This window comes from Centrocercus urophasianus, unplaced genomic scaffold, assembly GCF_019232065.1.
Source record: "Centrocercus urophasianus isolate 14NV4802_14NV808 unplaced genomic scaffold, USGS_Curo_1.0 seq_73, whole genome shotgun sequence".
Taxonomy (NCBI): domain Eukaryota; kingdom Metazoa; phylum Chordata; class Aves; order Galliformes; family Phasianidae; genus Centrocercus; species Centrocercus urophasianus.
The window spans coordinates 12579130-12594157 of NW_024885344.1; the positions used below are offsets into that span (position 1 = coordinate 12579130).

The 15028-nt window shown below is 39.4% G+C and overlaps 2 protein-coding genes across 3 annotated transcripts in view; one reads left to right on the forward strand and one right to left on the reverse strand.

Moving 5' to 3' along the window:
* Positions 1-11893, forward strand: part of CALD1 (caldesmon 1) — a 186986-nt gene extending 175093 nt beyond the window's left edge. Inside the window, 7 exon segments of the mRNA XM_042837607.1 lie at positions 2941-2984; positions 3088-3166; positions 4899-5036; positions 6025-6120; positions 8078-8161; positions 8487-8520; positions 10234-11893. Coding sequence (XP_042693541.1) covers positions 2941-2984; positions 3088-3166; positions 4899-5036; positions 6025-6120; positions 8078-8161; positions 8487-8520; positions 10234-10262 — 504 coding nt within the window. The 3' untranslated portion in view covers positions 10263-11893.
* A 1101-nt stretch (positions 11894-12994) lies between these two features.
* The window catches only part of LOC122170611 (aldo-keto reductase family 1 member B10-like), an 8467-nt gene continuing 6433 nt past the window's right edge, over positions 12995-15028 (reverse strand). The window contains exons 8-10 of one of the 2 annotated variants that reach the window (XM_042837610.1): positions 14873-14956; positions 13976-14058; positions 12997-13640 (exon numbers count right to left, since the gene is read on the reverse strand). In XM_042837610.1, the coding sequence (XP_042693544.1) occupies positions 13598-13640; positions 13976-14058; positions 14873-14956 (210 nt within the window). In that variant the 3' untranslated portion in view covers positions 12997-13597. Of the gene's footprint in view, positions 14059-14872; positions 14957-15028 lie in introns of both variants that reach the window. The other variant, XM_042837609.1, reaches the window with a different exon arrangement.

A 15028-nucleotide genomic window follows, 5' to 3' on the forward strand; every position in this document is an offset into this window, starting at 1 on the left:
CACTGGAACGGACTGCCCAGGGAGGTGGTGGAGTCACCGAGCCTGGGCAGTCCGTTCCAGTGCCTGACCACCCTTTCTGAAAAGTAATACTTCCTCACGTCCAACCTGAATCTCCCCTGCCGTAGCTTGAAGCCATTCCCCCTGGTCCTATCACTAATGACACGAGAGAAGAGGCCGACCCCAGCTCACTACAACCTCCCTTCAGGAAGTTATAGAGAGCAATGAGGTCTCCCCTGAGCCTCCTCTTCTCCAGGCTGAACATTCCCAGCTCCTTCAGCCTCTCCTCACAAGCCCTGTGTTCCAGACCCCTCACCAGCTTTGTTGCCCTCCTTTGAACACGTTCCAGGGCCTCAATATCTTTCTTGCAGTGAAGGGCCCAAAACTGGACACAGTACTCGAGGTGCGGCCTCACCAGTGCTGAATACAGGGGAACAATAATAATAATAATTCCATGTCTTCTTACTATGACCTCAATAATTCATGTCCCTCTTCCCCATAGGCTGTTCTCTTAGCACCCATGCCAGCCAGGTTTTCCTGCTGTATGGAAATGTCTCTCCTTTATGAACAGAAGAAGTTTTTATAGACTCTGGTGTCTAGCTTATTTTAAACGCTTTTAAGATCTGTCCCTTTTGTAAGATTTCAAGTGGAATCTGAGTTGATCTGAACTAGAAGCTGCTGTAATTGATTTATAGTGTTGTTACCTGGAGCTCTGGCTCGTTGGGATATTCCTTATCGCTCTTCCTACAAGCCAGTGTTTCACTGATGCAGCTGTGGGATTTACCCCTGCATGCAGGGAACGGGAGAAACCAACAGCTCGCATTGACACAGCGCATATTTTGGTTACTGCTGTTTATGGCCCAGAAATCAGTGCTTTGGGAAACTTTTCATACTATACTATAATCAAGGTGAGGTGAGGTGATGTGTTTTAGCATCATAAATCCATCTAGTCGCTTTAAATCAAATTTACTTGCTTTATTGCAACGCTGATTATGTTTCCTTCGGGAAAAAACTAACTTGCTCACTGTGAGGATGCAATGGGAAGAGCTGCCGATCTGCGTCCCTGTTTGTGTGCATGTGTGCTGCTGTGCTCTGCAGCTCCTCTTTGGTGTATTGCTGCCATCTTGTGAAAGTGAAGTGAAACAGCTGGTGCATGTTTAAGCAAAAGCCCATTTTTCTGCCTCGGACTGCATTGAGATCTTTTATTGGTAACTAAAACTCTTATAAATTACTCTGTAAATTGTATGTATTTGTTAAAACTTTAGAGGTGCTTTCAAGATGGATGTGACACTATCTGGAGAGTTTTTCCAGTTGACTTATTGGGCAAATTCTACACTGCTGTGAAACACCTGAGTTTTTGGTCATATGATCTAAAGAAGGAAAACATGCATGCGCTTTGATGGGGTTGGTGTATGACTGATGAGTCTCATACAGCTTTAATGCTAAAGGGCACCAAGGAGAACCTTGTAAAGGAAGGGCTCTCACTGTCAATGTTAAAGCGATTTGAGAATGGGCAACAGATACTGAGAACAGGGAATCCCTAGGAGTATGACCAGGCTAATTAACAGTCATTTCTGTTCCCTGGAGTGGCATGTTTTTGTATTCTTGCATGAAAGTATAGAGCCTAGACAAGAAATAGAACAACATGATGTGGAAGAGACTTGAGGAAGTTGATTTTTTAAAGTACTTCTGACCCGGAATGCAAACATATTTTTCTATCATGGAATGTTTTAAAACTTCATTTAGGGAGGCAATCTTCATGTTTTCAAATTTTCAAGAGTTTTGGTATTAGTTTTATGATACCTTCATGATTCTTTTTCCCTGGAAATGCTACGATATTTTCCTATATGTGGAATAGAAAATGATGAAATGTAAGATACCAGTTTGTACAGTAGTAGCTGGTAGGTATCGACTCCACAGTGACACTGCTGAACATGAGAAGTCTGATGGCTTTATTTTTTTGAGCTCAGATTGTTGATGTCTTGAAAAAACATGCATGAGGAAGAGTACGTGGCTGAGCTCTAAACCTGGACAAGTCTGATATCTCTCAGACAAACTTTATTCAATTTGCTGTCTCCCTCAAGAGGCATACACCTGTCCATGTGGAGGAGATATGCGGAAATTTAGCAGTTTTTGTGATATCAACCCCTTTCATAAGGACAGAGCACAGCCCTGCAGAAAGGGACTTGGAGTCCTAGTAGATGGGATGCTGGATATGCGCCAGCAATGTGCTCTCACAGCCCAGAAGGCCAACTGTATCCTGGGCTGCATCAAAAGAAGTGTGGCCAGCAGAGTGAGGGAGGTGATCCTTCCCCTCTGTTCTGAAGTGGTGAGACCTCACCCGGAGTACTGCATCCAGGTGTGGAGTCAGTCATGTGGAGTACAGGACAGATGAGGACCTATTGGAGCATGACCAGAACAGGGCCACTGAAATGAAGGAATTTAAGGAAGAAGTTTTTTACTCTAAGGATACTGAAGCACTGGAGCAGGTTGCCCAGAGAGGTGGTGGATGCCCCATCCCTGGAGATACTCAAGGTCAGGATGGATGGGGCTCTGAGCAACCTGATGTATCTGTGGGTGTCCCTGTTCACTGCAGGGGGGTTGGACCAGATGGCCTTTAAGGGTCCCTTCCAACTTAAACAATTCTATGATTCTATAAACTTCTTTCCTTTCTGCATTGCTGAATTTAAACTCTTGTTACAAATGAAACACTGCAGAATACACACAATACAAATTCATTAATGCAGAAAATTATATCCATTCTTAATGCATCTGTTGAGGCTCCCAATTACAAACCTCTGTGTGTGTCTGTGGTGATCTCTGTAGAAATTCATCTCTTTTAGATTGATCTTTTGTCATTTAAGATGGTGTTTTATTCTGGCCTTGTACCAGTTGCCTGTGTATTACCTTTAAATTTGTAACTCTTGTTTCTTTCTCTTATAGATAGAAGAACGAGCAGAATTTTTGAACAAATCTGCTCAGAAAAGGTAAAAAAAAAAAAATAAAAAAAAAATCCAACAGATTATAGATTCAGTCAAAATGTTTAATCAGAGTAAATAATAATTTCTTTCTCTTTTCTGCTCACTACAGTGGTATGAAGCCTGCCCACCCGACAGCAGTTGTCTCAAAGATTGACAGTAGACTTGAGCAATACACTAGTGCAGTTGTGGTAAGTTAATTCCGGGTCACAATCAATGACTTTATTTACTAATGGCTTTTAAGATTCAATAATCACCCTATATTTTACTTTAAAACATCAGTTTAAAAATATCAGTTTTTTTTTTTTTTTTTTCTTTTCTTTTACCAGAAGCTCTTTTCAAAGAGACTCCAAAAGCAAAATGCTTGGGGCATGCCAATATCTAACCTGTATATATACAATTAAACATAATCTTTGATTCTTGTCTTCCCTTTGAGGCTGCAAAATATACTGTCTGCTTTGTAAGCTTGGAGAAGCCCTTGAAGGATTCAGTCAGCATCTCTTGAGTGATATGTGTACCTAGTCCATCAGCAGAGAGATGGTAGTCATCCTGAGCTAATTTATTTGGGGTCACTTAGTGGCTAATTTAGGGGACCAAGGAACTGGGCCTGTTTTGCTTACTGCTACTTCAGAGTGAAAATCTAGAGCAGAGAGAGACACTTCAGTGAATTAGGAAGATATGAAGTGACAAAGAAGAAACAGGTTAATGATAATGAAGTAGGATTCAACCCCAGGTATTTTTGACAAAGAACAGCTAATGATGTTCTTTTAAACCAGCATATGTATTTTTTTATTTTCATAGTTCAAGAAAAAGTAGTTTTTTATTTGCTTATTTATGAACTATTTTTGTAAGTCAGTGAGTACAAATAATGTGCAAGCTACTGGTTAATGTAGCAGAACTGAGGTGATAAGTATAATGGGAATAAAAAGATTATTAAAAGGGATATTATGCTGATAGCTCCATGTAAGTTTCTCCTCTTATAAAAACTGTGTTATAAAAAATGTTCAAGAATTTTGAAGAGAAGGAACAGGCTATGTTTGACCTACTTACTTTGGTAACCATGCAAAAGACAAACTGCCAAAAAAACCTAAATCAACACCCACCCAGCCCACTCCTAAAAAGCTGACATAATTCCAAATATAATGTAATGACTTAAATTTGCCTCTGCAATCACAAGCTGTGAGTTTAAATTGTTTGGGGCAGCTAAAGCGTATCTAATGACAGATGATGAAGTCTCCTCTGCATAACGATTTCCCTATTGATGTCAGGGAAAGAGACTGACAGTATGTCAAGTATGACATACTGATATGGGTACTGGTAAGGGTAGATAACAGCAAGACAAGGGGAAATGGCTTTAAGTTGAGGGAGAGAATATTTAGGTTGGATATCAGGAGGAAGTTCTTTACTATGAGAGTGTGAGGTGCTGGTACAGGCTGCCCAGAAAGGTTGTGGATGCCCTGTCCCTGGAAATGTTTGGGGCCAAGTTGGATGGGGTCTTGGGCAGCCTGGTCTGATATTAAATGGGGAGGTTGGTGGCCCTGCATGTGGCAGAGGGGTTGGAGATTCATGATCCTTGAGGTCCCTTCCAACCCTGGCCATTCTGTGATTCTGTGATATTTGAGTGGTATGACTCAAAAGAAGACAAATCAAAGCATTGGAGCAGTTACATTCAGATAAGTGCTTTTCTGCAGCCTTTAGAAGTGTAAGAAATGGAAAAGTCTGCATTATTGTAGTTTTCATAGACTCTTGTGTCAAGGATGCCTGACCAATGGCAAATTAAAAAGAGTCTCAGCGGCATCTTTCAGAAGGATCTCCATCTCTCTCCATCTTTGTGTGGTTACTGCTAGAACTTACAGCTACTGCATTCCACAGCACTTACTGCAAATTTGGCTCTTAATGCTAACTGCCTCAATTCTTTTGCAGGGCAACAAGGCTGCAAAACCAGCCAAACCAGCAGCCTCTGACCTTCCTGTTCCAGCTGAGGGTGTCCGTAATATCAAGAGCATGTGGGAGAAAGGGAATGTTTTTTCATCACCTGGGGGAACAGGAACACCAAATAAGGTATGTATTTAATTTCACGTGGTGATTATACAAACTTATATCATGGGCCTTATCTTACAGTTCTTGTTGAGCAAGCCTGTCTGCTTCTGTTGGTATCACTAGTGAAGAATATCACAAAGGATCTTAAACTCGTCAGAAGTCCACAGAATGATGTTGCTGCAATATTGAGTGCAACTGAAGAATTTAGTGACACACTGTGCTAAGTTATGAGACATTCCAAAGTCACATCAGATATCTTAGACAAATTTATCTGGGTAGTTCAAGCTGGGTACAAAGAAATTCTTTGTGTTGGGAAAGATTCTTTTTAGTGGCACAGTAGGATTAAACAGACAAACTACTGATGTTTTATAGATCATGGATAGAAGCATTTGTGAGACATTTATCTACTCTACATAAATTCTTAAAGCCAGATTTCCTTTCTATAAATTTATGTGAGCTCATGAGAATTCATCTCAGCTGAGAAGCCAAGCCATAGACTAAAGGAGGATACTTACAATGAGCGAAGAAATTTTGATAATTTGTTCTAATCTTTAAAGATTTCTTCAAATGATAGAACTTTTAGCCCAGTTAACTCCTCTATTGTATGTTTCTTGAAAAAAAAAAATGATTGACAAACCAAAAATGTAGACAAAATAACTTGTTGGTGCCCCTTCTTCTTTAGGCTATTTTTTTTCTCCTTAGAGATTGAAGTTACGACCGAAATAGAATGTTTGTGTCTGAGGTTTATTTTTGGCTTTATTTTAGTTAGCACTTAAAATAAAAATGATTCTGTCAGACCACATTTATCTTCAATGAAAACTAGAGGGAAGCAGTACTGTGTAGTTCATAGCGGCAGTATCTTCAGAGTAGGCAGGATGACGACTCTCAGCCGTAACCTCGGTGAGGTTTTCTATATTAAAGATGTTTGGCTTTCCTTTGAATCCAAAGCATTCAAAATATATCAAAAGCTATTCTGAAAGTCTTCTGATAAGATTTTATTATTTTGTAGGAAACTGCTGGACTGAAAGTTGGTGTCTCCAGTCGTATCAACGAATGGCTAACCAAGACCCCAGAGGGTAATAAATCACCTGCTCCAAAACCTTCTGTAAGTTAACCTGCAACAATCTCTTCAGTAGCTGGGTTCTCTCCTGGGACAGAGGTGATGACTCTAATTAGGTGCTTCCCTAATTGACTAATGGTCTTTAGAGGAACATTACTGTCCATCCTCTCTTAGAAGCTCACAGTGGCCCTCTCACTGTTAATTTTTGGACAGTCAGAAAAGAGGTTAGGGAACGGGGTGATTCAGATCTTAAAACTGAGGGGTGCTTTAGAGACACAGCGCTCCCCTAGCAGAGGAGGACATTTCTGTCTGTGAAGGCCTTGTTAATTCAGGAATTACCAGACATAGACTTTGAATGAAACACTTGTGCTTTGGCCTTTGCCCCATAAAAATCTTCCGAGTAATTTTGTAGACATAGCTGAAAAACTGTAATCCTTTTAGGGCATAAATGTCATTCCTAATGAAGGCCCTTTACCCTGCCTATTTCTTCAGCAAGTATGAGAGCAGAAAATGTGAACAAATGAGTAAAGTAAGAAAATGAGAAGCAGCAGTGTAGATAAGGAAAGGAGCAGAAACAGGTAATTGTCGGGTAGGTAAGGGCAGAGATGAGGAACTGAGGCACTAGCTGTACACTTCCCCAAGGGGAATGGAAAGACATCATTTCAGCTTTGGTCTTTTATTAAGTAACTGGTTTCTTCCCATATCTCTGTGTAGTTTATTTCTGCTAGTTCACTTGCCCGTTACAAAAGATGCAGCTTGACATACGCTTTCTTTATTCATGTGCTTATTTGTACCAAAGAAGAACTTGCAGTTTGTGGTGTTGTCCCTTAAATTTGTATTTACTGATTGCTGCATAGAGACTGTGTCTTCATGGAAAGTAATAAAAAAGAAGTCATTATGGTGGCTGTATTTAATTGCAAGTGTTGCAATTAAAAAAAAGCCAGTACAGAATCTGCCTCCGGATTTTCTAAGTTTCATCTTTTAGATAACATAAAATTAACCTCTAGTTTTCTCCTCAGACAACTGTTTCTATCCATGTCTTCATTTCCCTCTTTCTCAATAGATTGTTCTTTCTTCTTTCAATATCTCTGCTTGAAGAAACCTGCAGTCCTCCTCCTCTTCTTTGTGGGTCTCTTTTCTAAGTTGGTCAGGTAAATCTGTCTGTAACAGACCTTGAAGAATGGTGTATATCTGTGTGGTTTTTATTTTTTATAAGGCTAAATCAAAGGGAAACTTACAATTCCATATTACTAAATAATTCCCTGCCACATTCCCTCACAATAAATAAATATTTTGAAGTATTTGAGAGCAGACATGCAGACAGTCCAATGCAGTTTCGCTATCTTGTTCTCCCTCTGTTACTGCAGAACTCACTTTCTTCAGGTCTTAACCATATCTGGTTAATCTATGATTTCACAGCTGGGCTCAAACGCCCCATTTAGAGGTATTTGTGCATCACTCAGCGTGTTTCTATGCTAAGTTAGAAATCCTCATGTGCAAAAAACTCAATGGACATTGTACAATGGAAATTCAAACAGACATGAATGACTACTGTGTTAAATCTTGAAATGTTTATTTAAGAATGCAGAGAAGGATCTGCTGAATGAAAATATAACTCCATTTTAAAATTATTGTTTTAATGAAATGTTTTGATTCTGATTTAACGTACTTGAGAGAAACTTGCTTAGAATTCCTCCATAACTGAAATATTATTTCAAAGAATTATATGTTCCTTAAAAAAGTAACTTTTCATTGTACTGCCTGGGATGAAAGCAATACATTACAGCCTGTCTGTGCAAAAACAAATAGATGCAGCAAGATTTGGTGTTTAAGCATGTATAAATGAGAAGAGATTTATACTTGATGAACAATATAATATTTACCACTTATAGATGGTCCTCCACTCTTCTTGTGAACAAGTCAACCTTTCCTTTATCAAATTAAGATAAACCTGGAGTAAAGCTTTTTTGTTATGTTCTCTGACATTAATTTAAAAATCCAGGATTTAAGACCAGGAGATGTATCCGGCAAACGTAATCTCTGGGAGAAGCAGTCAGTTGAAAAGCCAGCTGCTTCTTCTTCAAAGGTAACACATTTGCGCATGGTTAAAATGTTGATGTCTCTGTGTGAGGCTTTTTGTGGGGTGGGGGAGGCACTGTTAGCCATACTGTCAGTCAGTTGGAATTAGACCTCTACATGTCTTGTGTTATTAATGTACCTTCTTATCTATAAAAGTGCAGTTCAGTGAGGCACCATAAGCCGTAGATAGCACATAGCTTTTATATTTCTATTTGGAAGAACTGAGTTGTGCTTGGAACTATGCCCTTAGAATTGGGACGATTTTACCCCCTTTTATAAATAACTTTTTTCCACATTCAACTTTAATAAGGGGTTATTACTTTTTCAAACAGGTAACAGCTACGGGGAAAAAATCAGAGACTAATGGTAAGTAATTCTAATAATTCATCTGCCTATTAAAAAGAAAAAAATGTTGGCACATTTTTGTACAGACACAACAGTTCCGGGTTTTTAAAACACTACAACTGTTAACGGTGATGAAAAAAAAAAAACCACCTTTCTTTTCCTTTGCCAAAAAAGGGGGAAAAAAGCTACATTGCAGTATCTCCAAAGTACGGCTACCATTTTGAGAAATAAGCCTGAAACATCTGGGAGGGCTGAGGACAAGAAACTCTCCAGCTATGTTTGCAAGTACTGTGCGAGTGACATCGCATCAAGGTTGCTATAGCTGCACAGCACCATTAAACTGAGATGTCTGATGAATGGGATGGTCATTTAACTAATTGCAGCAAATACCAGGCATCTGGGAAAGGCTCTTTTAAAGGCTGCAGAGAGAATGGATATACTTTTCACAAGTGGAAAGGGAGAAGCCAAAAAGCAAAGCTATTGTGGCCACATCGTTTGAGCAAAAGTAATAGTATAGTAATAAGTAATATAGTAATAGCAATAGTAATAAGATCTCAGCACTGCTGAGAACAAGCCCTGTATCTGATTTTAAGTACTGCCACTGGGCAATAATGAAGCTTGCTGAAAACTCTGCAGTGTTAGTGTTTGAAAATTCACCTTGCTGGTCACAAATCCCATCTGCACTGGCACATCCTGATGGGGATGGAGCTCAGATGCACTCAGCAGTGTCACTGCTTTTGCTGGAGCTGTGCATTGGTCTTTGCAAGACAAAAAGAGTCTTACTACTGTCATGCTGAAATTACTAGTCTAGGAAACAACTTAGTTGTAGGTCAAGAAGTCACTGAAATTCTCCTCCTAGCTTGTATGCACTCTTTTAATTTTTGCTTTAATCTAAGACACTCCAAAGAAAACCAATTAGAGGAAATATATGTGCCTAAGGACCACTTGGGAAGAATGGAGATTTACTGGTCAGCATTAAGATACCTTGCAATATCCCTTGATTTATTTATTTTTTTTCATTAGGAATGAAATGATCAAATGTAGAAAACTTTTGCTATGTTTCTTTTTTACACATTCTTCTTCACCTTCATCTGTGAAGCAAGAGCTATGCTATGCTTATGGATGATTTTTTGTCAGCTTAGAACTGCACAGAAATAGAATTGACTTCCACCTTCTCTTCTTTTTCAAACTGTAGTGTTCAGAGGGCTTTTTCCAGGCTTGCTCAGTGTTAGTGCAGCTCTGTTCCCATAGCTGTGCCATTGAAACCCCACAGGAGCAATCCAGCTGAGTAGAAACAGCGAGGCTGAGCCCTTCTCTAAGGCTGAGATGAGGGCTTCAGCAGAGGAACAGCAGCAGAAGGCTTTCAACTGTTGGATTTCTGTTTTGCTGTGGACTTGGACTGTGTGTGCCCAGCACTGTAGCTTTTTATGGTAGCAACCCATGCATGGCTTGGGAGAGGTAATGTGCTGGGTGCAGAATGCACTATCTTTGTGGTGGGAAGCTCCTGGGCTGCTTCCCAGGACTGCTGGAGATGAGGGAGGCATCCCAGTGAAAACCTGCTTGCCTTCTTGGAAACCATCTCTGAAAGAGCCCAATACCCAAGCACAGCAACATCCCAGTCATGTCCTGCCTTCTGCCATGCTATGCTGTGTGTAAATCTAGTCATGCCCTCTCTAGTTCAGAGGTACGTTCGGGTTATTTCAGGCCATCTTTAATCTTTCTTTCTCTCAGCAGGTTTGAGACAGTTTGAGAAAGAACCGTAGAAGGCTACTAAAGATGCTGGACCAATCAGTCGGGGGAAAAAAAAGAAAGAAAAAGTGCTAAATTGTTCTTTTTATATTTATGTTTATTTACCAAAATGTCTTTTTGCATTATCCCATTTAAAACCATGTATATTAGCACTATATTTAATAGTCAATCTAGACATTCATCATAATAGTACTGCCTTTGCACAAGAACCTCTATTCCTAAAGAAACCCATGCTGTGAAATATACAGACTCTCCTACTGACAGTCATAACTAACTATGGATCGGAACAGTGATTTCAGCTGGCATAAGAGGTCAACCCAAAATGCATTTAAAGTGAAGTTGCTCAAGAAAGGTGTGCAGTAAACCTATGAAAACAATGGTTACTTTTGGAATACAGAAGTCTTTCCTTCTGCACTTTAGACTGAGGCATGGAAGAAATATCTTTAGTTGACAATGTAATGTTTTCTGTAAGTTGCCCATGTCATGAGAAATACTGCATCAATAGCTTGTTTAATTTTTTTGTTTTGTACTTTTTTTTTAAAGTATCAATTTTTCCATTCTAGTTTAAGTTAATGCATAAATTTGGATGATTATGTTAGCTGACAGCGGTACTGATATTTCTTTTTGTTGTTAGTGACTAGTAATTGATTGCAACTTAGAATATATACACACATAGCTTCACAAAGTTTAGCCTAAAGGCACTACTAACAGTAGAATGCTTTAATAAATGCTAGAGTATTATATTTAGTAATAAACATACATAATTAGCCAATATCACAGCTTTAAAAAGATAAAGACAAAATCACACACTTTCCTATAGTAAGATTTCATAATTGCCATTAGAGGTATGGCAAGATAAGTTTTAAAAAATTTAAATGTCAATTGCCCAGGAATGGGTAATTAAAAAGAAAGTTATAGTTTTTAAAAGAGGAAAAGGTAAGGGTATAGAGGGTCAAAAATAGGTCACTTGTATAAAACATTGTAGTTTAATTTATATAAAACTACCATAATTAAAAAGTGAAATAAAGCACAGTTGGAGCTTGTTTCAAATGACTGTACACTAGATCTTGCCATTCATCAGTGCCGTACACCAGGTCCACCTAAATGAAGTAAACCTCTATCTTTGTAGTGCTTCTTTTTAACTCTCTCTCCCAAATATCTTCTTTACAGACGTTTTGATTTGTATATAGTAAACACGTGGCTATATGATGTCAGCTGGGTTTGAATGTACATGCCATACAGTTTAGCATCGACATCCTACAGTGTATGGATGGCATAAACTGAGCAGCTGAAGTAGCCCCCGAGTGTGTTGTTAACAGCTTTGTTGTGCATCGAAACTAGCGGGATCTCCCTTTCACCACTTCCATCTCTTACAGCATCTGACTTCTTAGTAACAGAGAAGAACCCAAAGATGAGCTTCCCTGCTTGGCTGAAACATCTTGTTTACATAGAGATGCGTGTAGTTATCTGTAGGGGGTGAAACTATGCCTGACATTGTCTATGAGTTGTCATGTTTTTTGTGTGGGGGTTTTGTAAACACTCTTCTGAGTCTTTCAAATACATTTGATAGCTGCAATAAAAATGATTTGTTCAAACAATGTACTCTGAAACCGCATTCACAATAAATGGAATATTTCCATCAGCAGCCCCCTGTTTGTTAATGAGTAGGAATTGCAACAGTTGTCGCTGAGATAGGAATCCCCTCTAAGGCCGTGTGAAACAAGGCGTCATTGCCATGAAGCTCGAGGGATGCATTTCCTGATATATACCTCGTACACATCCTACACCAGACAGCTATGCCCTGAAATCATCAGCTTTACTGTATGTATTCTTAAAGGGAGAAAAATAAAATAATTATCTTAATTATCACATTTGCCAGTGTGAGACAACATCCAGAAGTCAACATGCCTAGAAAAGCAGGTACTTGACCTCAGGCATGGCATCTGCGTTGTGAAATGTTCTCTGTGTGAGCTGTAGTGTGTGCAGTGTTTCTCCTGCTTCCCTGGGTGAGGCAGCTCAGGGGGGATGTGCTTCCAAACCTGGGCTGGAGTAATGCTTTTCCTCGTTGCTTTTTTTTTTGCTTTTAGGAACACATCGTCGTATAAGTGGTTCCTGGCTTGTCCCCTGAACCAGAACCACCTCCCCATGGCATCTGCTGCAGAGAAATCCCTGTGATGGGTCAGTGGCATTGCGTGTTGTGTTGGTATTTTGATGCTATGGTGAGGAGATGATTTTTGAGACACTACCCAATTGGCACCTTAACTCATGCCTTACTGCTGCTCACCTGGCATCCCAGTCAGACTTTCTGTGGTCAGTGTGCTGAATGCCACAGAACAGACTTTTAAATTCAGCCTTTGCTTTGGTCTAGTATCATCTATCTGAAAACATTTAAAGCGATTTTGAGTCTACTTCAATACTTGCATTGGTGTTTTTAAATAAAATATATATTTTTTTGTATTTATCTTAGATAAAGCTAGAGCCTGTTTGGATAGACTGTTACCAGCAGAACTGCAAAAATCTAATTTTGTTTGAGATTTCTGGGACCTGTGATCTGCTGGGTCTATTTTCTTGTGAGTTATCACTGCCCGTGTTTCTGTCTCACTTTTTCCACCTTTACATTGTACAAAAAGTTGATTTCTGGTTGTTCAGAGGAAGGTCCGTTTTAGGTACAGCTCTAGCCTGTTTGATACCTAAGTCCCAAATTAGTTCCTGGGACAGGAACCATAGGAGCCTTTCCTTCCTGTATTAAAATTTGAAAACCAGACTTCAGGTGTGTTTTTATAATTGACCACATGAAAAAAAATCTAAGTGTCAGACTGATGAAGTTATTCAGACTTCTCTTTTTTTGTTTGCTTTTACTCAATCTTTATTCATATAAAACTTTAAAGCATTAATTATTCATACTGTAAAAATCACAACTATATGAAAAGCAAAGTAAATAAGCACCGCATTCCTCAACAGCCACTCATGAGCCAGTAAGGCTTACTGCACTGAAAACAACATAAAAACTCTGGTTACTTACGAGGGTTTTCTTCATTTGCTAAACATGTTTTCAGTTAAGCAGGAGAAGGAAAAACAGAAATGAGACGTTGAGTTAAAAAAAAGAAGTAAAACCAGATTTCTGCTAAACCTCTCAACAAAAGACCCATTCCCATCGATGCGTTCTTTCACCAGCTAGCGGTGTCCTCCTGAAAAAGAAGGACAAGTGACCACTCCCAATGGCTGTTGAGTACAAAAGAAGAAATCAGGACACAGCTATAGAAGTATTACATAGATATAGAAGCTATTAGAACTCCCTAATCCAGAGGGTTTGCGGTGGAGGATGTGGATGTTGCTGAAAGTGCAGGTGTTAATACTCTGCACTGAATGGGTAGTCCTTGTGATTCGCAGACCTAAGAAGAGAAAGAACTTGGTTATTTAAGTGTTGGACCAGGTGTCTTCAGCTGCATTTCTCTACTGTAGTCTCCATTCTTCACTGCCAACATACGCAAGCCTTGCAGCTGGTAGCTGTCATTAGTAGTAGTAACGGCTTGAGAACAAGCATATGAAACAAGATACTGAATGGAAGGCCCTGAAAACTCTTCCTCCTGGTGTCCATTGCAGGAAATGTCTTGTTACCTGACCTCTAGAGTTTTACATGAGAGACCTCTCATGCTTTCAAGATACAGGGTATGAAAATACAGAGACAGACAGGCCTGATGGATAATAAAGATAATAAGGAACATACTGCAGCACTGGAATCGCTCTCCAGTTCCTGTTAAAGTTGAGGATGACATCCATCTCCTTTTTAGACAGCTCGAAGTCAAACACCTTGTGGAAAAAAAATAAACAAGAAAATGCTCTTTTTATTTAAGTTCATAAGTAGTTGGATACTGTGTGCTTCTTTCATTTGTTATAGCTTCGGTTGGGAATATACTGCACGCACACTAGAAGAAGAAAAATCATCTTATTTCGCAGCCAAACAACAGTTTACTAATTAGTCCTTTTTCTCTGAAGTGCTGTTCGAAGCAACATCTCATAGTTCTAGGTGATTGAATGCAAACACCACTTCCATTTGCACTGTAATACATCATCAGAGAATTTAGGTGCTAAGTGTAGATTACTCCATGCGTCAAATACTGGAGCAGTAAATATTTCTGCTATTACAAAGGACTCCTGGGTACTAACTGCAGATCATTATCTCACAGTAAATGTCATCTAAGGATTTTTGCTGATGGTTAACAGAAGAAATGAGTCCAAATTTTGCAGCATGAACTGAAAGTAACAGAGATACAATCTGAGATCCAGCTGATTCTCACCACCGACAGGAACCACAGCCTCAAAATGATTACTGGGTCTAATGTTTACAGTTCCTCCCTTTTGCCCCAGAAAAATGGGTTTAATAAGGATCTCTGAAAGTAAGACCCAAACTGGGATTCCACTTCCAGTACTGAAGATCTCCAGCCTTCCTGCTGTAACCCATTTCTCTTTTGACAGGAACAAGAAAAAGAATTCTGCCTGGTAAGGTTGTGCTAGGAGCTGATCTCTACATTTCTGTGCTCCCCTTCCAATGCCTCTCCGACCAAGTGCTAGAAACACTCAGGAGCTATGGCTGTGGTTGTAGTAATCCCAACAGAAGCCTCACCTGCATGTTCTCCTTAATGCGCTGCTGTTTGTCAGACTTGGGAATGACAGCCAAGTTCCTTTGGATAATGAACCGGATCAGAACCTAGAAAAGAACAAGTATTATGAATACAGAGCTGCCAAGGAAGCTATTCTAATGCATTTTGTGTATTTTTTC